At 42.1% G+C, this 20233-nt stretch overlaps 1 protein-coding gene across 19 annotated transcripts in view; it reads left to right on the forward strand.

The window, feature by feature from the left end:
- The window catches only part of LOC132586679 (general transcription factor II-I-like), an 86224-nt gene that overhangs the window by 23417 nt on the left and 42574 nt on the right, over positions 1 to 20233 (forward strand). For 3 of the 19 annotated variants that reach the window (XM_060258705.1, XM_060258707.1, XM_060258724.1), the window contains 9 exons: positions 140 to 199; positions 1076 to 1132; positions 5003 to 5065; positions 7564 to 7665; positions 13830 to 13895; positions 14559 to 14742; positions 16649 to 16707; positions 17827 to 17898; positions 19800 to 19983. In XM_060258705.1, coding sequence (XP_060114688.1) covers positions 140 to 199; positions 1076 to 1132; positions 5003 to 5065; positions 7564 to 7665; positions 13830 to 13895; positions 14559 to 14742; positions 16649 to 16707; positions 17827 to 17898; positions 19800 to 19983 — 847 coding nt within the window. The remainder of the gene's footprint in view (positions 1 to 139; positions 200 to 1075; positions 1133 to 5002; positions 5066 to 7563; positions 7666 to 13829; positions 13896 to 14558; positions 14743 to 16648; positions 16708 to 17826; positions 17899 to 19799; positions 19984 to 20233) is intronic. The other 16 variants (XM_060258706.1, XM_060258712.1, XM_060258717.1 and 13 more) reach the window with 9 other exon arrangements.

Consider the following 20233-nt stretch of genomic DNA (forward strand, 5'->3'; position numbering starts at 1 on the left):
GAAGCCACCTCAGTTCCATTATTTCATAAAATTATTTTTCTCTCTCCACTTACATTCATGATTCAGCTGATCATGCTGTCGTAATGGAAACTGAAATCTTGGAAAGTGATTTTTTTATGGCTGTCTTTGTTTACCGAAGCAGGTCCTTCAGAAACTTCGGCGATTGATGAGAAAATCGCCATGGCAAAGTCTTACACAGGTATAGCAATTCACTTGTTCATCTTCACAGTGCTCTTTCTTACAACAGCATTGATACCTCAGTGGCTATGTTCTGCCTGCCAGCAGTACTCTGTTCTTCCAAGTTTGGTTTTAGATCTGTGGCCTCACTTTGTTGAAGGGGTTGATCCCCCCCCCCCCCGAGTCTAGCTTGAGAGTCACTCAAAGGACCAACATCAACTTAAGAGATGCTGTCTTCCTCCTTTTTCTGTTTGGGCGATCAAACCTTGTTAAATTATTCATTTGCAGAAAATACAGAAAGGCAAAACTATCATAATTAAATTGTTTAATGAAATTAGGCAATAAGTGATATATTTTGACAGATTCATTATGTGCTGTTCTATCTCTCCCGTTCAATTGTTTGTGTCACTGAGTCACGAGAGAGAACAGTTCAATATTATGAAGAGAAGTATTGAAGGCTTTATGGCAGAGCTTGGAAGAATTCTGATCTAGCTTCATGTTTTTCCCCCCCCCCTCAATCTGTTTTTGAACATTGTGCCATCCAAATTGGGGTACACATCTGAGACAAGACTTTTCTGAATTAAACAGATGGCTTGAAGGCACTTGCTTTTCACAACACGTACAACCCACTACAAACTGTGCTGCTCAGCTCCGTTCTGTTTACAACAAAGTTTGCATGGGAGCAGATATCAGTTGATCGACTCCTGGTCTTTGGCTCGTTCTCATTCTGAAGAGAACCCTGCTTGTGTTTTTTTGACACAATACAGCTGAGGTGCCGCTGCATCGTAACATTCCTTCTCTACCTGTCCTACTTACTTGAGATGCTAATTCTGAAATTTCGAGCATTAACTAGCATCCTCCATATTTTTATGATGGTATTGTTTATATTTGTCTAAAGGGAGCAACCAGGGTTCCGATTGCAGTGAAGGAACAGATGTGGAATTGCCAGTAGAAGGTTAGAGATATGTAACTATTTTATTTGAAAAATAAACTCTGGAAAGGATTTCTTAAAAAAAAAAAATTAAAAAGAGAGCACTTATGCAAACGTGTACATTGTGTCTGTGTCTTGCTTTTTTTTTTCCATATTCCACATGGTTGTTATTTTTTTTTCTTCCCTTGATTTGTGATCCTGCATGGTTATTGTGGACAATTAATTGAGAAGTGTTTGCAAGATGGTTCTCCCTTCCTCCCTGTTTCCTGGTCAACTTTGTAGGGTGTCCTAGAAGAGTTTGTGATATTGGCCTTCCCCTCCCGCTGAGTTCCTTCATGAGTGGGGTAGCTTGTGCTTTATAGTCCACTTTTGACTAGGAGCTCCGGGTGGGTAATAGTGTTACAATACTTACACAGTATGTTAAGCTTGAAAGCACAAGGGCAGTGTGTGTCTTTGGAAGTCTGTGGTAAGTAAAAGCCCAACTTACAATAATGTCAAATCTTGTGGTTTCTAAACTGGTCCTGTATTAAAAGGAATGTAACCTGGGCCATCTGGAACTAGAGAAAAAGTTTGATGCAGTGGGACTTCAGATGCTGGTGGAAAAATAAGCTGTGCAAGCTCATGTTATTCCTAGTGGGAAGATTTGTAATATAAGGTAATTGCCAGGCTTGGATCTGAGAAGAGCTGCTACTTGTCTCTGAACACGTGGAAAAAGATGGCTAATGTTCACATGATATGAATGTTGTATATCAGCTGTTTCTAGCTGGTTCTGGAGGGCCAGCTCGAAGGGGGCTGGATGTCAGCTGTGTCTGCCCTTTCTAAAATCTTAACTGGCTGGCTGCAGGTGCACTCAGAGGGATATTCATATTGCCAAGGGATATTGGCACAATCCATGGGTCAGTTTGTATAAAGCTTGAATTCGGCAAATGCAAATGTGAGGTAGTCATAGGAGAGCCCTTATGCTTTCTCCTGGAAAAATCTGGCGCAAACTGTGTTCCAAAGTTATCAGTTCACCCTGTGTTGATTGAGCGTGGTGTTCATCATGAAATGAAACCTGGATAACTCTGTGTAGAGCTCACACAAGGCAGGTTTTGACCCAAGGCATGCCAAGAAGTAAGCTGGTCACGATGCCTACCTGATTACACCGGGGTGATATGTTGGTAATGTTGCTTGTGTTTAACGTTATTTTTACAGAATTGAGTAGGTCTGCTTAATTACAAATTACTTTTTGGTTCACAACTTTCTCAACGTTTTGCTCCACTGAATTGGGAAACTACAGTATTTTACCTGCTTGGCTGTTGCAAGGAGCGAGGTGCATATTTTTCTCACATACGTTGTGGACAAATAAAATAGGGAATCCAAAATTAATAGTTTCTCTAAGAACTGTGCACTGTGGAGGGCAGAGAACTGCATTAGTCCATGCGATAGTATTGTATTAGGCTTCAAACTTACCTAAACTTGGATTGAAAACTGTGGGCAAATCTGTTTAAACTACCAAGAAGCCATCACAACTGGAAGAGGCATGTTTAGAATAATAGGTACATCTTGCTAATCGATGTAAAACTATTAATTGGAAGCCAATGAGATTTGAACAGCACCCTTTAAGAAACAACAGATGTTCACAGTGTATGTGTGGGAGGTGTCCCACAAAACTCATTAGTGGCATCTGATAGCCTGGGGAATAAAGAAAGATAGTCTTTTCACAAGATAGATCCAGGTGGGCAGCCGTGTTGGTCTGAAGCAGTAGAATAAAGTAGGAGTCAAGTGGCACCTTTAAGACCAACAAAGTTCTATTCAGAATGTAAGCTTTCGTGTGCTTGTGTACCTGATTCCTCGTCTGATGGAGTGTGCTTAGAGCACACAAAAGCTTACATTCTGAATACAACTTTGTTGGTCTTAAAGGTGAAATTTGACTCCTACTTTGTTCTAGTCTTTTCACAAGGTTCACTGCCAGGTTGCCTGAAGGTAGCAATGGACCAAATTACCCTTAATTCATTGAGTTGGCTAAGGAATCACAATATTTCCCAGCAGGCATGTGGAAAAATCTGAGTTTTCTCTTGGCTTGTAATGTGGGTACATTATGCTAATGAAGCCAGGCACAAGTGCTGAATTTTAATTTCCAGGACCAGTCATGGTGGAGAGCAAACTGAAAACTGAACAGTGCAAGCACCTATAGAGCAGATAGTGCTAAATGAAAAACTGTTTGTTCTGGCAGTTTGGTATAGTGGTTCACAGCGAGTTAATGAGAGTATGGAGAATAGAGGGTTAATATTAAAAGAACTTTTGTGCATATGCCTGCAAAACAGCAGGGTTTGAACGCCTCTTCTGAATGCTGGCCATGAGCACAAGTTTTATATTCCACCCTGGAGAACTTTTGAGGGAAATGCTGGTTCATTCGGTGATACAGATAAGCATTACAAGTGGAATGGATTTGTATTCCCAACCAGTCAGTTATGGACTTTGGCAGCATTGTTACCTGGAGGCAAGACTTTCATGCCACAAGCAACCAGGCTAGTGGAAGTTTGCAGGCCTACCATGGCACATTGTGATATTAGCCAAGCGGCATCATCTACTCTTTCTCATGTAGAATTTTCAGCGACTTTGGTAGCCTGTCTACATGGTCTTCTACATGTGTGTTTCTGGCTGGCACTGGAGGCTGTATACTCAGTTGCAGTACCGTGAAGTATGTCTAAAGGACTGTTGACACTGGCAGATTGCACTGCAAGAAAAGACTGCATTTGTGGCTCTCCAGTATGATGTGGCTAAATTCTTACATCCTTGTTACTCTAAAAGACAATCGTTCTCTTGGGTTAACGTGTGAATCTCCTCTAAATCTGAGAAAGGATATGGTTTGTGGGTACCATCAGAGGAGTTGCTGTTTTTCTGAAAGTGTCATGACTGTTTGAGAGGCACTGGATCTACATCTGAGAAGCTGTCCCCAGTGCTCGCTTACTTTTCCATATATCCGTGAACTTTTTATGAACAATTCTATTATTTATAAACGACGAAGACTAATTCTGCCATGTTGTATGCAGAGAGGGTTTCATGTTTTTTTTTTTTTTGCAATAATGCGAACAAAAGTTTGTAAAGCAATCCAATGCATTTGGTACAGCCAATGGTGATGCAGTGACAGAGTTAAGCTGCAATTTTTGGCAATGCCCTTGGAACTTCTCTGCTCTCCTTCTCAGCCACTGCAAGTTCTTACAAGTCGTTGTTTTGTGGATTACTTGTGACTTGATTGCAGGCTTTGGAGTTAGGATCAAGGAAGACAAGAAAAAGTTCAAAATTCCAGGAGCAGCATCCTGCATAGTTAGTAGTGTCTGCCATGTCTACTAAAAACTCCCATTTACTTTGGCGTGAATTCCTGTCTCTTGTTCCGGAAAGCTTGGAAATGACTGATGTTAATTTTAGAACAGGCATTCGCTTGACCAGTGCTTGAGAAGAACCATAAGACCTGCTTTACCTCTTGGAGAAGATGCTCATCCCAGTTATAGTCCTGATCTTTTGCCTTCTAACTTGCAAGTTTTCACACTGTTATATTGTAAAAAATTTTCAGATGTGTGTATGTAAAATTCTTACATGAGGCAAGAAGGAACTTACAAAACTCTATCACTTAAATCCCTAAAGAATGAGAAAAAATTTCATTGATTAAAAATCCTTGTGAACCTAGAATAAGGCAGCTTTCAACAGTTGCCTCCCTTTAGAACCCCTGCTTTATATTGCCATCACCCAACAGGGATTGAGCCATGTGCTAAAATTTTCCGACCTGTGTGTTTTGTGGGTCTGTTTTATTCATAGTGCGCAACACACTTGTTTTCGCCACTTTGCGGCAAATCTTCTCTTAGTCTGCCTGCGCCGTTCAGACTTGGTTTTTGTTTTGTTTTGCTTTTTCAGATTCTTCTCAACACGCCACTTCTGAAACAAGTGAGGATCCTGAAGTGGAAGTGACCATTGAAGGTTGGCCATTTTCTCAACTAACATTTTTATTTTTGCTCACTTGTTTCAGAAGAATCTTAGTCATGTGGCGTTATGTGCATCTCCCCCTTCCCTCCAGAAATGCCTTTCTCATGCTGCAAGTCAACATTTTATGGAGCAGTTAGTCGTTTTAGAAAAATTGGAACGGAGTTGTTTTTTCTTTTTAAATAGGAACTGAGTTGTTGGTTTATTGCAAACCTCTCTTTCAGGTGTAGGTATTCAGAGCCTGGGGTGGAAGCGGTAGAAGATACCATTTGGCTAGGTGGTCACTGTTTCATTTTGCTGCTTTTCAAAATAAGCAAGCATGTGGTTTGGGAAAGATGCTCTTTTAAGAGATGACAAGTGACTAGACCTCAGTGAGAGAGGATAAAGGTTACAAAAGTTCTTTGGAGAGACAACTGTCTTTGAGAAGGATGTGTTGCCTCGTGGAATGAACTGTAACACTGAGTTTTTCTTTAGTATCGTTTGAATCTGGCAGAACCCTTTCAAGTCAGAGCATAGTCAAGGCAAGACGGAGATTGGTAGTCATTCCATTAGCATTGGATTTTGGAAAGCAGATAGAGTCTGAGTTCTGATGTCAAATGCCTTGAGGTCAGAAGTCTTGATGGGAATGTCCTACTGAAGCAAATAAGTATTCTATAAAACTCACCTTGTGGATGGCAAAGTTTTATTTTGTCTGTACCAAGGTAAGTGGCTAAAGGTTGTGTTTGGTATCCTGGAATGAAGAAAGTAGAGCTCATAAGGGTAAAGAAGTATTAGAACAGAATCTTCTCATTTATTTTGCCTCCTTTCTAGGTGTTTGTGACTGCTGGTCTTTGCCACAAGATACTCTGTTGCAGACTGAGCAGTTTACATAGTGAGAGATCTGAACTGGGCATTTGAAAAGCCTTCATATTGAGGCTGGGTTTACTCTTGTGCTAAAATGTGCTGCTGAGCTGTGTGTTGCTGATAAAGCAGAGGGACTTTGTGATTCTTCTGTATTATGAGTTTCAGATCCTGTCACCCAAAATGTGGGTTTTCCTTTTGTACCTTGACAGAGAACTTGTAGTTGTGTTCCAACCTGTGGGGGAATTCCTGGTAGCTTTGGGGGCACAAGGAGCTAAAGGATCATGTACTGTGCATATCAGTAGAGTTTGTAAACAGGGTTAGCGAGAGTGGGAAAGTTGCCTTTCTGCCTTACTGTTTTGGTGTTCCTGTTTAAAAATTCCAGTGGAGGAAGTGGTGTGATATAGAAGTCAGAGACAGAGCCTAGAATACGGGTGACTTTAATGTGTCTGTTTAATCGGATGTTATATGTCTCGCAATTGTTTTTAGCAATGGCAAAATTATGCATGATATCTCTTTCTCTTTCTGTTGTGGTTTAAAACCCACAGTGCAAGGCCTGTAATGATTTTCACATATTCTTTGTTGATGGGCAGTGCTTGAGAACCAAAGTTTCTCTACCAGCATTGTTGTTAATAGTTTGTGTTTGAAGACCCTGAGGTGCTTTTAAAGCTTTAAGGGAGCATATGAGGTCATTTTGTGATTTGTAAAGGGAAACTACTGAAAACAAAAGTGATGGGGGAAACCCTGTATCAGGTGGGAGTGAGTGTGCAGGGGACTGTGGACATGGCATTGTCTTCCATCCCATGCTTCACTCTAGTAATCTTTTAATTGCTGTTTGTATTAGTGTATTACATTCGTGCAGACACTGAATAAGAGCTCGTGATGCTGGAATAAAAAGTTTGAAACAATCGTAAATTCACTAACAAAACTCTTATCATGTTAGTTGCTTAAAGTGGGCAGACCTTACTTTCTGTGTGCAGTTGATTTTCCAGTTCTTTTGGAAGAAGGGTGAAAATTGTCCAATTACAAAAAAAGAAGCCAGCCAAACACCCACCCACAGTCATCTGTTGAAATCTTTACCTTTTCCCAGTTTGCTTGCAATTTCTATTCCCGCAATTGTTGGAATAGAAGTAGCTTTCTGTCTTTCCCCTCCAATTATATCTTCTCTGTAGTTCAACAAGAGCACCTGTGAAACTGAGAGAAGATTGTATCTTGAAATTTCCGTTTGTGATATTCCTTACTTTTTTTCAAAAGCCTCTTATCTGATACGGCGTCTTTTTGTATATTTGGTACCACAGCTCTGCAGTAGGGTTGCTAGGTGTTCCTTAAAGGTAGGAGAAGATGCTTTGCTCAGTAACAGGGGTCTCCTTGAAAGCATGTTGTAAGTGGACAGGCACAGCCATTGTGCATAGTCCACTCCAAGCCTGTTAGTGTAATTGGAATGTAGCTTGCATGAGAAAGTTGGATGCCAGGGGCCAACTGGCAGGCCTGATGCATGTGGCATTCCATGGATTACCATCTCCAACTGTGAATATCTACAAAGTGCATTGAACTCACTGTGAGGTAGAGCCATCCCATCTGACAGCTCATTCCACCCTGGTCTAAGCAGCAGCCGTGATGTGCATGTTTCTCTCTCTCTCTCTCTCTTTCTGAAGATGATGACGACTACTTACCGCCCCATAAGAAAACCAAGAGCGTGGAACCAGCTCCTGATGTTGCCAATGCTGGAAGGAGAAAAGCCAGAGAGTTCAATTTTGGTAAGTTTTTATAGTTGTTTATTGTTCTCCATGTCGATGGAGCAGGTGGCTAAAGTGTATGCATGCTTTTGTGATACAGTGTTCTCTCAAGAGGGAAGAATGAAAGGCAGCTGAGTAAGTTTCTCTTTGAACATGTGAAACAGCTTCATGTTGAAGCTGACTAGTTCTCTGAGCTCTTGCGTGGAGGTCTATCCCAGCCCTGCTTTTCAAGAACTATTAACTGGAGACATTGGGACTAAACCCAGGGCATACTTAAAAGACTTTGAGCCACAAGTGGCAGAAGAGCACTTTGTATTTTGTAACTGAAAGTTTTTTATGCCCAGCAGGTTGTGGCTTAATGATAAAACATGTGAAGCACAAAATGCATTTTCCAGCAAAAAATTGGTTGTGGAAAGTGCCTTCAAGTTGTAACCAAGTTATTTGGCCTCTGCAATAACCAGTAAATCCAAAGATTGCATTTGAAGTTTTGCTTTTGCTTTATTATTTATTACTTGCTGTTTGTTATTGCTAGTATAAACTGCAGGTCTGCAAGAAACTGCAACAGTGGGGTGAACAATGTGATTCCCCCCCCCCCCATTCTTCGCATTATAGTATACTCTCTTGGTGGCTTAATTGGGCCAGTGTCTCCTCCCTCCCTTTTACTGTCCCCTCTCCTTTTTTTTTTGATATTCTGGCCAATCAAGCATGAAGTGCAGTGTTAGATGGAACAAGAGAGGGGCAAAGCAGTCCTTGAGTAGTTTCCCTTTCCTGGACTTACTTTATTATTTCAGTGTATTTTATGGGAAATTTTTATTCTGTATAACTTGGTAATCCTCTTATTCTGTATAACTGATTTCTTTTATGCCAATAAAGGCTGATGATGATGATAATAATAATAATATTTTATTTATATCCCGCCCTCCCCACCGAAGCAGGCTCAGGGCGGCTAACAACATCAATCCATACAATAAATTATACAATAGGTTTTAAAATCACATTCACTTAAAAACATTCCAATTAAAATTAACATTCCTAGTGCTACTCTATTAGGTGCAAATACTATGGCGGAATCACTTAAGGCGAATCATCAGTCGTTCAGTCAGGTAAAGGCCATCCCAAAAAGGAAGGTCTTGCAGGCCCTGCGGAATTGTTCAAGGCTCCGCAGGGCCCGCACTTCTTCTGGGAGCTGGTTCCATAGGTGTGGAGCTGCAATGGAGAAGGCTCGTGTACGGGTGTTCTTTAATTTTGCCTCCTTCAGCCCGGGGATAGTCAGCTGGTTCTTCCCAGCTGACCTCAGTGCTCTCTGGGGTTCATATGGGGAGAGACGGTCCTTCAGGTAGGCAGGTCCTCGACCATATAGGGCTTTAAAGGTGATAACCAGCACTTTGTAACGAACCCGGTATACAACTGATGATATTATTTCAGTGATGCTGGTTTGGGGACACATTTGGAGGTTTATCTAATGATACACAACACACAATACTTGACTGTTAAGTATATGGTTATCATTATTAGTAGCAGCTTGACCTGTTTACAAAAATTGAAGCAGTTGAGGGGTCCTCTTAGGAGAGGATTCCCAAAAATCAAAAGGGGAAGATGATGGTAGGAGATTAAGTCATCAAAGAGAGACCAATTTGTTTTCATCAAAAGATTTGTCATGCTCTTGAAATCTAGGAGCATGCTAGGAGGAGTTGCAGTAAAGTAAATTAAATATGTCTGTCCCAGAGTTGCAGGTAAGAGGTGATTGAGCTTGCCCTCCTGATGAGAAAATGTATGAAATCAAGTGTTTTGTATTCCAGCGCATAGCACAGGAAGCTAAGTTTTTGGCTGATAGTAGAGGAAATCGTTCATAATTCTTGAATGTCTGGAGTGGTTTCCAACTGACGTCTGTCAAAACTTGGTGGGTGGGGTATACCAGAAGGACATAGTGAGAGATCTGTATGGAAAAGGCAACTCTCTTGTTTCCTACAGGCATATAGTGGGTGAGTGAATGGGTGGGAAGGTATGCCAGGCCATGGATATGCTGCTGTGGTCCTGTTTTTAAAAGTAGCATTTTCTGGGAGTTTTTGACTTGCGTTATCTGCACTATGAAAATTTCCAAGTCCTGCTTTGGGTCAGACATGAACACTAGAAAGTTTGAGTTCAGGTGCTCCCTCATCATGAGGAGAATGTGTGAACTGGCTCTTAATATGAAATGCAGTACACTGTGATGCCTGAACCTTGATTTTCAGGACATAAGCTGAGAAGATGCCAGGAAATATTTTACAGTGAATAATCATAAACCAGGAGAATTTAGTTCAGATCTTCAGTGTCGTTCTTCATGGAGCTGGACTAGGGGTGTGTGCTTGGTATATACCACCAAGCTGAATATTGGTATTTTAGAGATATTTATTCAGTCAGATACAGATAAGAGATACCAAAATAGCTACCAAAATAGCCCTGCCTGAATAAAAGCTGATAAAATTTGGCTTTTATTTGGACACAGATTCACTACTCAGCAGCATTTAAAGGTTAAAACCCCACTGAGCTGACTCTGCAATTCAACTCTTTAGGGCTTTAAACTTTAAATGCTTGCTGTGTTAAGTCATGTTGCAGCAGTGGCACAAGTCAACTCAGTGGGGATTTAAACTTTAAATCCCTTCTCCATTACTTGGAGCCGAATCCCTAGGGGGATAATGGAGCTGAATATATTCAGGCTTCCCCAATAATTAACCCGAATACCAGTACAATACCAGTTCTGGTATTCGGGAATACTGAATATTTTTGTGTCCAAAATACCCAAATCAGAGTTCAGCCAATTTTTTTTTCTTGTACAACCCTAAGCTGGACTGAAAATAAATATTATTCTGACTACTGGCATGTAAGCTTAGTTCTCAGTGAGGTGCTGCTGCAGCTTTGAAAAGGCAGATTCCATACTGCCCTTATTCAAATCTGTTGTAAAACCACACTTGGAATATTGTGTAGAGTTCTGGCTGCTATACTTTAAAAAGGACATCGAAGAGCTTGAAAAGGTGCAGAAAAGAGCAACCAAAATGACCAGGGGACTAGAGCAGCTGCCCTATGGGGATTGGATAAAATGTTTAGGGCTTTTTAGCCTAGGAAAAAGGGAAGGGAGGGGAGACATGAAAGAGGTCTGTTATAGGAAGAAACTCTTCTCCCTCTCCCATAATACTAGAACCCAGGATCATACACCGAAGGGTGGAAGATTCAGGGCAGACAAAAGGAAATCTTTCTTAACACAGTGTATAGATAATCTGTGGAACTCAACTGCCACAGAATATGGTCATGGCTGTCAACTTAGAAGGCTTTAAAAGGGGAGTGGGCAGATTCATGGAGGACAGGGCTATCTGTGGCTGCTAATTATGATGGATATCTACTTCCTCCAGTACCAGAGGCGGTATGCCTCTTTAAATTAATTGCTGGGCAGCTCAGGCAAGATGATACTGTTGTAATTGTCCTGTTTGTGGGCTTTCTAGAGGTGGCTGGTTGGCTACTGTCTGAACAAAATGCTGGACTAGATGGGCCTTTAGTCTGATCCACCTTGGATCTTCTTATGTTCCTCAGTAGTAAAACTGCTTTTTTACTGCTTCAAATAGCAGCTGACAGGCTTACAATGGAATATTTGTAGAACAGGAACACCCCCCCCCCCCCAAAATGTAGAAAGTTGGCCTGTCATGGTAAGAAGTACTAGTTTAGCTTTCACATGCTAGTTCCTTTGTGAAAAGGCTATATTTATACAGAGGAGCATTTAGCCATAGTCCCCAGCAGAAGACTGAAATGGTACAATGGAGCCTTTACTACCTTGGTGAGAGTGACACTTCTGGTTGTAGAACAAAATAGGAATTGATTGCACCTTTAAGAACAACTTAGTTTTATTCAGAACATAAGCTTTCGTGTGCTCTTAAGCACACTTCATCAGACAAAGAATCAGGCACAGTGAGCAGAGTCATACTTAGCTGGTAGGCAGTGGCCCAGAATGCAAAATGGTACAGATAAAATATCCAATGACAGAATAGTAAAATTAACAAATTGAGCAAACCTTTGATCTGAGTAGCATGAGCATGCGAAAGCAACAAAACAGTAGTATGTCAAAATGTGAGAGTGTCTGTCAGTGACTCTATTGCTATAAACCTGGGCCAAAAGGAAGGAATTTCTATCTGTTTTCCCATCCAACTAACCCATCTTTAAGCCTGCAACATACATATAGTTTGTCATTAGGAGAAAAATACATTAAAATATAGTGGAAGATGGGTACAATATATGTATATGTGTGGGTCGTGGCGCTCGGGGAGGGGAAATAGCTCTCCCAACTTTCGATGGCGCACCATTGGAACCAGCGCGCCAGGTAAAAAGTCTGGGTGTTTTACTGGAGCCTTCATTATCAATGGAGGCCCAGATAGCAGCCACTGCCAAGTCAGCATTCTTCCATCTGAAGCGGGCAAGGCAGTTGGCCCCCTTCCTGGAGCGCCGGGACCTCGCAACAGTGATCCATGCAACGGTCACCTCAAGATTGGACTACTGTAATGCCCTCTACTTGGGGCTACCTCTGTGCCGGACTCGGAAGTTACAGCTGGTGCAGAACGCGTCGGCCAGGCTACTGTTAGGGCTCTCGAAATGGGAGCACATACGGCCGGGGCTGCGCGGACTGCACTGGCTACCAATTATCTACCGAGTCCAGTACAAAGTGTTGGTTATCACCTTTAAAGCCCTATATGGCCGAGGACCAGCCTACCTAAGGGACCGTCTCTCCCCATATGAACCCCAGAGGGCACTGAGGTCAGTGGGTAAAAACAAAATGACCATCCCTGGGCCGAGAGAGGTCAAACTCCAACATACTAGAGTACGGGCCTTTTCAGCGGCTGCACCGGCATTGTGGAACCAGCTTCCGGAGGAGGTGCGGGCCCTGCGGGACCTCGGCCAGTTCCGCAGGGCCTGCAAGACCGCCCTTTTTAGGCAAGCCTATAATGACACTGACTGCTGAGTTGCTTGGTGTAAGAACCGCCATCCATAAGACTATCTAAACTGGCAGAACCAGCGCCATAACAGCTCTATCGCTGCCAGATATACTCATATATATTTAGTCTAATGAAAATCATGTATTTTAATTTAACTGACTGGTTTTTATGTTTAATTTTAATTGTTAAATTTAAAGTTTTATTATTTATGTTAATGTGTAAGTTGTTGTTAGCCGCCCTGAGCCGCCTAGGCGGGGAGGGCGGGATAGAAATAAAAGTTATTATTATTATTATTATTATTATTATTATTATTATGTATTACATACATTAAAATATAGTGGGAGACTGGTTTAATATATGTAATACATATATTGTACCCATCTTCCACTATATTTTAATGTATTTTTCTCCTAATGACAAACTATATGTATGTTGCATGCTTAAAGGTGGGTTAGTTGGATGGGAACACAGAGGAGACTGTGGTGCCACAACAGAAAAGGCCCTGTTGATTTTGCCCCTCCCCTCGGGTCTCAAAGATCTGAGAAGTTTGTGCAGGAGGAGACATCTCCCAGTCTTCCAGAACTTGAATGTTTATTAGTGGAGCCGCATAGGTTGACTGCATGAACAAGCAGGATATATGACTTAGCGCATGAATGATGGCGTGATTGGTGGTTGGGGAATGGATTGAGTAGCTGTGGGGATTAAAAAGGTTTAGATGTGGGCACTTTGAATACTCTGTAGCACTATGATGGACATGAGTGGACACCAGCATCAACTGGAGCAACAAGGGAGGGCTTAATGGAACCTCTTGAGACATCCAGCCCCCTTCCCAAAGTTAAGGGCTTTTGCCAATACGGCTTCACACACTCTTTGTAACTCTGGCTTTTAAAGTAACTTCCCAAGAGAACTTTTCATGCTCTTTATTAGTGTAACTTGTCAGCAGTGGCTGCAAATGTTTCATGTAGGAAGTGAGCTGTTGATTGAACAGCCAAAGAAAAACAATTTTGGGGCAAAGATTAGCATCCTTTGCCTGTTAAAATTCATTTAAAAAAAAACAACCCTGTAGTCTTCAGAAGGTATGTGGATGTTACTTCCTTTTAAAGGTTTACCTTTTTAGTTGATTATGCGTAAGCAATGAGACATAATGAAGTAACCAAGAACTCAGCTCCAGGACATATTGTTAGAAGCTTGATATATCTTATATTGGGCTAATGTTATTTTTCCTTTCAGAGAAGTGGAATGCCCGAATTACAGACTTGAGAAAACAAGTTGAAGAGTTATTTGAAAGAAAATATGGTACGTGCTCACAAGCTTTTTTTCCCCTCCCAAAAATGCAATTGCCCTCTAGCATTTGGAAACCCTAAATCACTTTTTTAAAAACAGATTTGAATTTTCTCCATCAAGTCTGAATTCTTTTGGCATGTTGTCCTGCTCTTGTTCAAAGACTGCCAGTGCTGAAGGGTGTTTGTAGCCGTGTTGGTGCTTCAGAATTAGAATGGCAGAGACAGACACACCGTTTCATCTCCTTGTTGGGTGAACCCATTCTATGTGAAGTGTATAATCTCGTAGTATTCCAGCCTTGAGTGCAAAAGGGGGAAGACTCTCCAAGTTTAATAATAATTAAGCTGCTTATATTCTGCAAGTAAAAAAAAATCTGTGGCAGTCCAAGCTTCATTGTGTAACCTGTAAAAATTAGGCAAGGTAGCATACTTTTGTGTGTATCCTTATTTCATGGATTGTGCTTTTGTTATTTGTAAGTGGTGAGGGGTTAAGCCAAAACACTACCCTTCTGTAGTTATTTAGCCATTCCTCTGGTTTTTTAGATTGGCCCAATTCTAAAGACTACAAGCGTGAAACAAAATATCTTTTACTGTGTTTGTTGCTTTTTGCAAAAGAAAGGTGTTTTTTGCGCTGTGCTTAAAGGGTTTTTTTTGGTCTATTTTTTCCTTTATATGGAAGCTGAAGCTATTAATGCAAAAGGCCCCGTATCTATACCGTACCCCCTTTTCCAGTCCCACGTGGAAGACTTGTATGTGGAAGGGCTACCAGAAGGAATTCCCTTCCGAAGACCCTCCACTTATGGAATCCCTCGCCTCGAAAGGATCCTATTGGCGAAGGAACGGATACGGTTTGTGATTAAGAAGTAAGTAATTTTGTCTTTCTAGAGCCTCATGGCACAGAGTGGTAAGCTGCAGTAGTGCAGTCCAAGCTCTGCTCATGACCTGAGTTCGATCCCAGCGGAAGCTGGGTTCAGGTAGCCAGCTCAAGGTTGATTTAACCTTCCATCCTTGCTGGGGGTAAAGTGTAAATGACTGGGGAAGGCAGTGGTAAACCACCCTGTAAAAAAGTCTGCCGTGAAAATGTTGTGATGCAGTGTCACCCTAGAGTCAGAAATGACTGGTACTTGCACAGGGGACTACATTTGCCTTTTTTAAAAAAAACTTTGTCTTTAATTAGAGTGTGAATAAATGTGATCTTTTTCTGCTTTGCCAGCTGAAAAGCAGGAAGGGACTGGTTTGAAAGCCTGTGCTTCCAAAATGTCAGTTAATTGATTGGTGGATTTATATTAGCAAGAGGAGGTAACAGATCTGCACCAGCTTTTACAGGGATATCTCCCCTAGTGAATCTCTCAAATGCCCAGGCTGATATATAACTGAGTTTTATTGAAACTAATAGAAGAGCAAAACACACATACAAAATGCACAGTAAATCAAGCATACAAGGTCTTATCGAGAAATAAAGATTGTAGCGGGGAAGTAGTGTTGAGGGTAGGTTATATTTACCTACTTTGACGCTTCAGGTCCACAGAAGAGAAGAGCTGCCAGCACTCGGTGTGTGTGCTTGAGGTCAGGAACATGTGCACACATACACAAACACACATTGCAAATGGGCAGTGAGGAGATTTATACCCCAGAATGATGTTGATGTGTTTGCATCAAAAGAAAGAGCCCCGTGGCGCAGAGTGTTAAAACTGCAGTACTGCAGTCCTAAGCTCTGCTCACAACCTGAGTTCGATCCCCGGCGGAAGCCGGGTTTTCATGTAGCCGGCCCAAGGTTGACTCAGCCTTCCATCCTTCCGAGGTCGGTAAAATGAGTACCCAGCTTGCTGGGGGGAAAGTGTAGATGACTGGGGAAGGCAATGGCAAACCACCCCGTAAAAAGTCTGCCGTGAAAACGTTGTGAAAGCAACGTCAGCCCAGAGTTGGAAACAACTGATGCTTGCACAGGGGACCTTTCCTTTCCTTGCATCAAAAGAACAGTAGTTCTTTTGATGTGTTAACAGGAAGGTTTCCCAAGAACCATGGATAAGTGTTAATGGTTTGAACAAGGGAGATCAAAGTATGGAGGGGTCCTTGATAGCCCTCCTGGAGCTAGGAGATAGTTGTTGATGTGTGTGAATGACTCAAAATGCAGGAAGAATGTCCCTTCCCTGGTGCTATGAATATGCTAACAGCATTGAATGTATCAGAGAAGGAAGTACAATTTGGAGTTAAAAGACCTTTATTCAAAACAACTCACTGTTTTCCTGAGAAGCCCAGATGTTGTAGAATACAAGCTTTACCATTAGAATGGAGGTAATTGCTTTCGGGCCAGCAATTTGGTTCACTTCCAGATAGTTTCCCTAGGCTATTGTTTCTGCTTGGCATTTGTGAGGTCATTTCTACGCCAGACAGTGAGATGGATTTAATATCAACCTGGAGTGATATTTTATATGAATGGTATCTAGTCTTTATTCTCTCTGGATGCCACCTACCCAACACAATGCGCGAGCCAACCCCTAACACCTGTGGGCAGCTGCTCTAATAAAATGAACTTGCTCTCCACATCTGCCATTGGTTGTTTGACATATCGTGGCCTCTGTGGTATATATATTTGCTGCGACTTCGGCCTGTGGAATTCCAGACGATCGCTGAGCTCCTCTGTTGTAATAGGTGGCATGTTAGAATTGCATTGCTCCATATGACTGGTGAAATAGTGCTTACTGTGGAGCTTAACTTGAGAGTGTAAGTTGGTTTCTGAAATGTGTATTTTTGCTTAACTTTTTGCAGGCATGAACTGCTAAATTCAACTCGAGAAGATCTCCCATTAGACAAGCCTGTAGCAGGAGGTAAGAGTGCATGAATTTGGTGATTCTAGCTGTGCTTCTGATCTGTGTGTTCAGTCAGATCTAACTGACCTCTCAGTGAAAGTCCTTGAGAAGTGAGTGTTGTCTTTTGGGGAGGGAGTCCACAAGAGTTCAGGGAAAGCGTTGCAGGTGGCATTCCTGGGTACCGTAACAGCCCACTCCTTTAAATGAAAAAACTGAGGAAACTTCAAGAAACCCAACTAAATTAACCATTCCAGGTCTGTATTGTTCTTCAGTTTGCAAGCCGTTTTGTCACCCATCTCCCGGACAGTAAACACTCTTCAATAAATGATCTCACTTGTAATATTAAGCCCCCATTCTGATCACCAGAAGATTTTGCAAACAGAACTTAATGTTTCCAAAAGACTTGCAGACTGGAACACTGGCAAATATCCCATGGGAGGGAGCCTTATAACTGGGAAGAAAGCCATTGAGGGCATGTAGCTCAATGGTACGACATATGCTATGTCTGAGGATGATCCAGGCTTGATCCCTAATATCTCCAGGATAAGAGGTAGCAAGGCTGGGAGAGTCCTGGAGAGCTCTTGCCAGTTTGCATGTGCAGTACTGATCTAGCTGCACCAGTGTTCATGACTTGGTATGAAGCTGCATTAGGAGCTTTTAGAGATCTGGAACGATCAGATAGTTCATGCTGACCTGTCCATTTGGGTAGTAATTTTGGCAGCTACTGTATCTCAGAACTGCTTAAGACTCTGTATTCTCCCTCTGCTGCTCTCCAATTCTTGTTTTTCTTGTGCCTGATGACCTACCGCTTCCTTCAATCTCTTCTGTTTCTCAGGTTGTCATAGTCATTGCCCGTTATTGTCTCTTCTTTTCCTTTCCTACGCCTCCTCACCGTTTCATGCCTGATTGCTGGCAATTTTGCAAGACACGCTGGAAAGCAGGCTTCCTGGGTACTGTCCTGCTACTTCCATGGCATTTTCTAGTCGCTTCAGGCACTTACCTTCTGCAGTCTTTGACCACTACTACAAATAAGCATGACAAAGCAAATGGGGTTCCGCACAGTGAATGGAATATCAGCACTGGGAATTGTGAGCATTTCATCTGACTGAATTTCTCCTTTTCAAATTCCTCTTTTAGTAAAAGAAGAGTGGTATGCTCGAATCACCAAACTACGAAAGATGGTAGATCAGTTATTCTGTCGAAAGTTTGGTAAGTTCACTTGACAGCATTTTATGGTGGGTTGGGGGTTGGCCTATATTCAGACTCTGAGGTATTTGTCAAGTTACTAACTACTAAAAATGTCCCTGCTGGCTCAATAGTCATGGCAATGTGGGCAAGGACACTTTTTCCATTCCCTTGCTGTTGGAGAAATGGAAGACATGAGGTAATTTCAGGGGTCAATTTCAGCGGATACCCAATGGAAAGCCATGTTGAAATGAAAGGAGCTTCTTGCAGGGCTTGTTAAGAGATCATAAGGATTGTCATAAAAATGTTAGAATTAAGTGGGTTAAATATTTTAGCCATGAAACATATAGTATTTTGTTCTCATCTCTCCTTGTTGAATGCTGAGGTGTAGCTTGCAAGAGCGCTTTCATTGTACAGATTTCTCTGAAATTCTGCAAATTTCCAGTCTCTCTTTACATCTCTGTGTAAGCGGCATTTGTATTTTTCTGAAGTGTTGATTTACCCAGATCATTCAGGTATCTGAGGCCGTCCTGTGCACCTTACGCCCTAGCATTTGATATCTGCTCTTGAGGAGGTTGTATCAGTGCTGACACATGTCTCTACAGGAAGCTAACTGTTGTTAAAAATATGAGGTCGGAATGGATGTAAAGTGTTAAATCATTGGATTCAAATTTCCGGCTAGTTGTCCTCCCTCCCGTATTCTGTATATATGTGTCTAACCCCTCTACTAGGGCCCTGGAGAGTATTCAGAGAGGTGATTGAATAAAGCCTGCCCCTGTCCTCCTGATTGCTGGTATTTCAAGGAGGTCTCCCATACAAGTAGTTGCCAGAGTTCAACCCTACTTAGCTTTTGAGATCTGACAAGATTGGGCTTGCCTGGCCTATCCAGGTCAGGGCTGGTCCAGTCACACACTGATGGCCTTTGTTTTTAATTTGAAAAAATCTCTTGCTTGCTGGTTTGCAGTGCAAGTGGATTGGGAGGGTGCACTAGTGGATCAGAGGGGCTAATGGGGGGGGGGGAGCATGGCTTGCCATGGTAGGTTTGGTTGACTTGCCTCCTAGCAAGATATGAGAGAAGAAAATGTTTATCAACCTCTTTAAAGGGAAAAGGATAGATTTGTGAATGTGACTAACATTTTAGATAAAACTTTGGATGTTTTTGGTGTTGTCTTTAGTATAGATCAGGGGTGTCAAACTCATTTGTTATGAGGGCCAGATCTGACATAAATGAGACCTTGAGGGGCCGGGTTGAACCATGTTAGGCTGAGCCATGTGCATACCTATTTAAGATTAAGTAGCAGAGATATAAATTTTATGATGAACACAGACTTAACACAAATATATATTTTTTAAAAAACTTAGAACATGCTTAAAACATTAGCATTCATTGGTCTTAAAGGTGCTTTCTTTGTATTTCTCCCATTGGATCCAGGGAACTGGGCAAAGGAAGCTCTGGCTCTTTCCTTACTTCCCCAGGGACTGGGGTGGGTGGGAAGCCTCAGTCAATAGAAGGAAGAGAGGCTCAGTAGCTCTGCTGTGTGATTGAGAGAGCCTGGCAAATCAAGCTATTCCTCCCCCCTTCCTCCCCAAGGGAGAAGCCTCAGCCAGTGGAGAAAATATAGGTCTGTAGCTCCTGTGCAATTGAGCAAGCCTGGCAAAGCAAGCTGTTAAGCAGAAGGAAGCAAGATTGAGGGAGAAGGAAGCAGATGGCAGCCTGTTGTTTGGGGGCCTGATAGGAGCCCTCCGGGGACCTGATTTGGCCCCCAAACTGCATTTTTGATACCTCTGGTATAGATTATAATCTACATTTTAAAAAATACTCCTTTTGACTTTGATTTGAAAAAATTATCCTGGGAGTTCTGACAATTATTTTTTTTAATCAAACCATCGTAAAATCAATCTTATTTGGCTGCATCTCCTAACAGCTGAGGCCCTGGGGAGCACTGAACCAAAAGCAGTTCCGTATCAGAAATTTGAGGCACACCCCACTCATCTTTATGTTGAGGGTCTACCGGAGAACATTCCGTTTCGGAGTCCATCCTGGTATGGTATTCCTCGGCTGGAGAAGATCCTTCAAGTGGGCAACAGGATAAAATTTGTAATAAAAAAGTAAGTTACATAGCTTTTTGCGTTTATGTATTTAGAGGTAACATTTGCGCAATAAGTGTTCTCCTGCACAAAAACTAACACGTTAAATACATTGAGGAGCTTAAATCCCTTCCCAAAATAAAGAGCGTTGTATGCGCATGTGCAGGCAACGCCGCTTACCTTTGAGGACTCAGCTCCTCCAGGCCTTGCTGCAAGGAATGCAGGGGGCTGCTCCAGGCCTGATCATGGCAGCAGAGAACACTGGGAGAGG

Source organism: Heteronotia binoei, chromosome 18 (genome assembly GCF_032191835.1).
Source record: "Heteronotia binoei isolate CCM8104 ecotype False Entrance Well chromosome 18, APGP_CSIRO_Hbin_v1, whole genome shotgun sequence".
NCBI lineage: Eukaryota > Metazoa > Chordata > Lepidosauria > Squamata > Gekkonidae > Heteronotia > Heteronotia binoei.